The 4925-nt window shown below is 40.3% G+C and overlaps 1 protein-coding gene across 2 annotated transcripts; it reads left to right on the top strand.

Moving 5' to 3' along the window:
• The first annotated feature begins 3412 nt into the window (after window positions 1-3412).
• Window positions 3413-3913, top strand: LOC110304456 (keratin-associated protein 4-1-like). 2 transcript variants are annotated; one of them, XM_021175881.1, is made up of 2 exons: window positions 3413-3590; window positions 3690-3913. In XM_021175881.1, exons 1-2 carry the CDS (start codon window positions 3413-3415, stop codon window positions 3911-3913), a joined length of 402 nt encoding a protein of 133 aa, XP_021031540.1. The 2 variants fall into 2 exon arrangements, with proteins under 2 accessions (XP_021031540.1, XP_021031539.1); XM_021175880.1 differs by having other exon boundaries at window positions 3413-3913.
• Window positions 3914-4925: the final 1012 nt, after the last annotated feature.

The following is a 4925-nucleotide window of genomic DNA, read 5'->3' as shown; positions in this document are numbered from 1 at the left end:
GGCCCATTGGACTTGCAAACTTTATATGCCCCAATACAGGGGAATGCCAGGGCCAAAAGAATGGGAATGGGTGGGTAGGGAAGTGGGGGGTGGTATGGGGGACGTTTGGGATAGCATTGGAAATGTAATTGAGGAAAATACGTAATAAAAAAACATTAAAAAATGTTTAAAAAAGTTACACTAATTGTAGTCTGTAATAGGACTGACATACTAAAAACTGATGTGGAACAGAAGAAAAATGAATGCTTTTATTTTAAATGTTAAGTTTGAAGCAATGTACCTTTCACCAGTCTTATTTCTTTGTAATTTTCAACTTTACCATATTGATTTTTATATCAATATAATTTTGCTATTATATACCGAGGTCTGACTTTTGTATCTGATGTAGCCATGTTTTCAAAGTTTTGTTGTTGTTGTTGTTTTTTAGATTTGTTTATTCATTTTATGTATGTGAGCACAGTATTACTCTCTTCAGACGCACCAGAAGAGGGCATTGGATCCCACTACAGATGGCTGTGAGCCACCATGAGGTTGCTGGGAATTGATCTCAGGACCTCCAGAAGAGCAGACAATGCTCTTACCTGCTGAGCCATCTCTCCAGCCCTGTTGTATCCATGTTTACATCTACTTTAAATATTATACAAACTGGAGAGATTGGGTTTCCCGGTCTCAGGAACAGAGAGTTAAGTGGTTGGAGTAAAAGGAAGAACTCATCCTATGCTCAGTACAGCAATGAGGCATCAAAAAAAAAAAAAAAAAAAAAAAAAAAAAAAAAAAAAAAAAAAAAAAAAGGACCAGAGATGCTGGATGAAGTGCTGCTGCAATTTAAAAGGGCCTCCAACTTCTTGAGATGAAGAGCTTATTCAATGGACATCATGAAAGAATCCCTTTCTTAAGTCAAATATAATTGCATAGACAGCGTGTCAAGACCAGAATGTCTGGGAAGGTCATAGTTATAGAACAATTATAAACACCACAATGCTAACTCAGCTGCAGGATGCTAACTTCCACACCGGACAATCTTATGTCCCTGGAGAGCCACACAGAGTCTCCACTCAAGACACCATGGTTACCTCTTATGGTTTCACCTACTTTGACCAGGACTCTCTGTGGCCAAAGCCTCTACTGAGAATTCTGTGTCACTCCTGAGGTTGGCAGAACATGTGTTGTTAGACTGCTTGCTGTCACGCAGTTTCTCATTGTTGCTGTCCATCAGTCCTGGGGAACTACCACGTTGCCAGGGTGCCACCCTTTTCATGGTTTTGTCATTACCCCTGCACTTGTACTGAGCCAGCACTGTATCTGTCACTCAACTGGTGATGCCACCAAGAAGCTCTTTTATTTTATACTGTTTTGGTTCCTTGAGACAGGGTCTCATGTATCCTAGGCTAGACTTATTTAGCTGAGTCTGGCCTTGAACTCCAGATCTTCCTGCTTCTGCTTTCTAAGTAATGACATGGGAATATGCCACTCTATTTGATCTAAGAATTAATTTTTGCAAGCAACTATTTAAACTATAAAACACATAAGCAGTGAATTCCATGTCTGTTACTGTGCATTCTGACATGACCAAATGTTCCATGTGACTTTATTGACCAGGTTCATAATATTACCATCCTAGGCATGCCTTGGACTTTTTAAAGAATCATACGTGATAGAGTGACTATGTCCCAATAAATACCTACTCTCTTAATATAATAAATATTTGTGGTCATTAAGCATGTCTGACCACCAATTAATTTGGAGAAAAGTTTGGGTCACTGTCACATGAACAAAGAAAATAACTGGTACATAACATTTATATTATAGTAGGCAGACTGAAATATTAACTTTTAATTTTTTTCATGTATTTACATGCAAGTGTGTAGAAGCAAAGACAGGCTGGGAGATAATTAGATGACAGATAAATATTTATATTTTAATGAGAGAAATTATTACCCAAAAGGTAGAAGAGGTATTTAGCTATATCATTTTTCTTCCTTTGCATAGAGAAGGCTGGTTGTTTCCAAATAAAGAAATAATCATGGCATTTGGTTCAATCAGATCAAGTGAATATGCTAAGGTTACACACAGTTCTAGCTTTAACTCTGATAATGACTTTCTTGCAATATATTTTTCACACCTGCAAAAAGTCATCTCTCCTGTTTTTATAAGCACTTGGCCTATTTTCAAATTAGCTATGATAAACCCATAGGAGAAAGATAAAATGTCAACCTAGACTCAGACTCTCAGGAAGCTTTCTTTATGAATGAGTATTTCAAGATGAAGAATAGAGATATAGAAAATCTAAATAGAATTGCTATCATCTTAGATGCAATGTCTGGTTAGCATCTATCCCAACTTAGGCCTAACAAATTTCATTTCCATAGCTTTCATATATACTTAGACTTTTTATAAAGGCTATCAGACTACAATGAAGATCTCAACAGTAGGAATAGTACACAAGTTTCTTCTACCCCAGCACAATGAAGTTAGAAAGCACCTCCAGAAAATACCTTAAGGACTGAATGGAGAAAGTAGGGACCCGAGACAGCCAAGGACTTGAATACAATGTGAATAAAAGGTTCATTTTTATTCTTGCAGCTCCTTAGTAATAATACAATGTATGATATAATACAATATAATAGTACAAACAATAATATAATACAAACAACACAATACAATAATACAGAGTTATGAGTTTACAGTTCAGCAGAGAAGCCTGCTTCACAGCCCAGCATGTTTAAGGTTGTCAAAAACACAACAATGTTATTTGTCTCAGAAAAACTGAGGTACATAAACATCATTTACCCTAACTATTCTCTAGAAATTGAGCAAAGTCACGGGCATTCCTGTGCCCCTTCCTATACTGTTGCCATTCCAAATTCCCTTCTTGAGAAATAAGAACATGGGATGGTCCTCATGCCCATGTCACACATTCATTCTCCCCACATAATCTTAATTCAAACTTTCTTCTAGTACTTTAAAAGTTTCTTTGTCAAAGTGTCTTTAGATACAAGAGGCACAGACCCATCGCAGGTTAGTATGAAGCTTCATGGTGACAAATGGGATGCTGGATTTAGTTTGCTATGTCATCTTATGACTATCAGATGAGTCAGAATAGAAGAAACCTTTGAAATTTGATGATACACATAAGGAAACAAAAGAGGTGACTCAAGAGAAAAGACTGGATTTGATAAACCCTGACCCCTGAGAAAGAAAAAAAAAATGCATTCCATTTAACATTTACATGGAGTCTGCCATAATTAGCCACTTTACTAACTGTTTATCTATTAAGGAAACAAAAACAAGGAAATGACCCTTACCCTGGTAACAGCATCAGGGTATAAAAGAGAGCAGAGAATAAGGAGACTCACATATTTGAGAAACTCACTCTCTTGGAAATCTACTCAGAACCTCCATCTCTGACATCATGGTCAACTCCTGTTGTGGCTCTGTCTGCTCTGAGCAGGGCTGTGATCAAAGTCCCTGCCAGGAGAGCTGCGGCCAGCCCAGCTGCTGCCAGACTACCTGCTGCAGGACCACCTGCTGCCGCCCCAGCTGCTGTGTGTCCAGCTGCTGCAGGCCCACCTGCCAGACCACTTGCTGCCGCCCAGTCTGCTGCCAAACCACCTGCCGCCCCAGCTGTGGAGTGTCCAGCTGTTGCCGCCCAGTCTGCTGCCAGACCACCTGCCGCCCCAGCTGTGGAGTGTCCAGCTGCTGCCGCCCAGTCTGCTGCCAGACCACCTGCCGCCCCAGNCGCCCAGTCTGCTGCCAGACCACCTGCCGCCCCAGCTGTGGAGTGTCCAGCTGCTGCCGCCCAGTCTGCTGCCAGACCACCTGCCGCCCCAGCTGCGGAGTGTCCAGCTGTTGCCGCCCAGTCTGCTGTCAGACCACTTGCTGCTGTACAACTTGCTGTGGCCCCTCTTGCTAAATTTCCTCTCTAACTACCAATTCCGAGGCAGCCATACTCACAATGATCTAACCTTCTCATCCATGTTAACTTTTTCCTGTACTAAATGCCTCCTACCTTTGTTGTCCTGACACCAGTAAGAAACTGCCAAAAGAGAGTGCTACATTACGTACTGCTCATATTTCCCAAAGATCTCACTTCTACATGCCTGTCTCAGCTACATGGTGCAGCTGATCATATCCCTCAAGTCTCTACTACCATCCTTCCCTTGGCCTTTACCATTCTGTGTTAACTATTCTTCAATAAATATTGCCTTATTTCAGAAGTATATATTTATATATGTATATATCTTTCTTCATTTATTTTAGGAGAGTTTATTTTCTAGTACTATTACTTCCAAGGTAAAAATGTGTTGCTGTGACCAGGAAGGAAACTTGCTTTGCTACTACGTTGGAGGTATTCATAGTCCCACATTTATTGCAGGATTATTCATGATGGCTGGGAAGCAGAATTAGCCTGTGCCTATCAACTGATGCGTGGTCAATAAAACACCTTATACATAATGGAATGCTGTTTACGCATAAAGTGGGTGGAGTCTTATAATTTGTGACAACATAGAATTGAATAGAATTGGAAGATGTTATGAAGTAAAATCAGCCAGATCCAGAAAGAAAATGCACATGTTATCACTCAAAGATGGAATCTAAAAGAAATCATCTCATAGAAGCAGAGAGTAGAAAAGTGGCTCTGAGGTGCTGGGGAGAATAGAGAGACAAAAGTGAAGAATGTCTGGTTAACATGCTATAAACAATGAGATAAAAGAGTTCTAGGGCTTGAGAGATGGCCTCAGTGGCTAGGAGCTCTGGTTGCTCTTTAGAGGACCTCAGTTTAATTCCCAGTAGCCATATGACAGCTCACAGCAGGAGATTCAACACCCTAGTGTGGCCTCCTCCATAGGCACCAGGCAAGCACATGGTATACTGACAAACATGCAGGCAAAACACCAAATACATACATTAAGTAAGTAAGTAAG

The sequence above is a fragment of the Mus caroli genome, chromosome 11, assembly GCF_900094665.2.
Source record: "Mus caroli chromosome 11, CAROLI_EIJ_v1.1, whole genome shotgun sequence".
NCBI classification, from domain to species: Eukaryota; Metazoa; Chordata; class Mammalia; order Rodentia; family Muridae; genus Mus; species Mus caroli.
The sequence above is the reverse complement of the archived record's forward strand: the minus strand, read 5'-3'. Positions and strand labels throughout refer to the sequence as shown.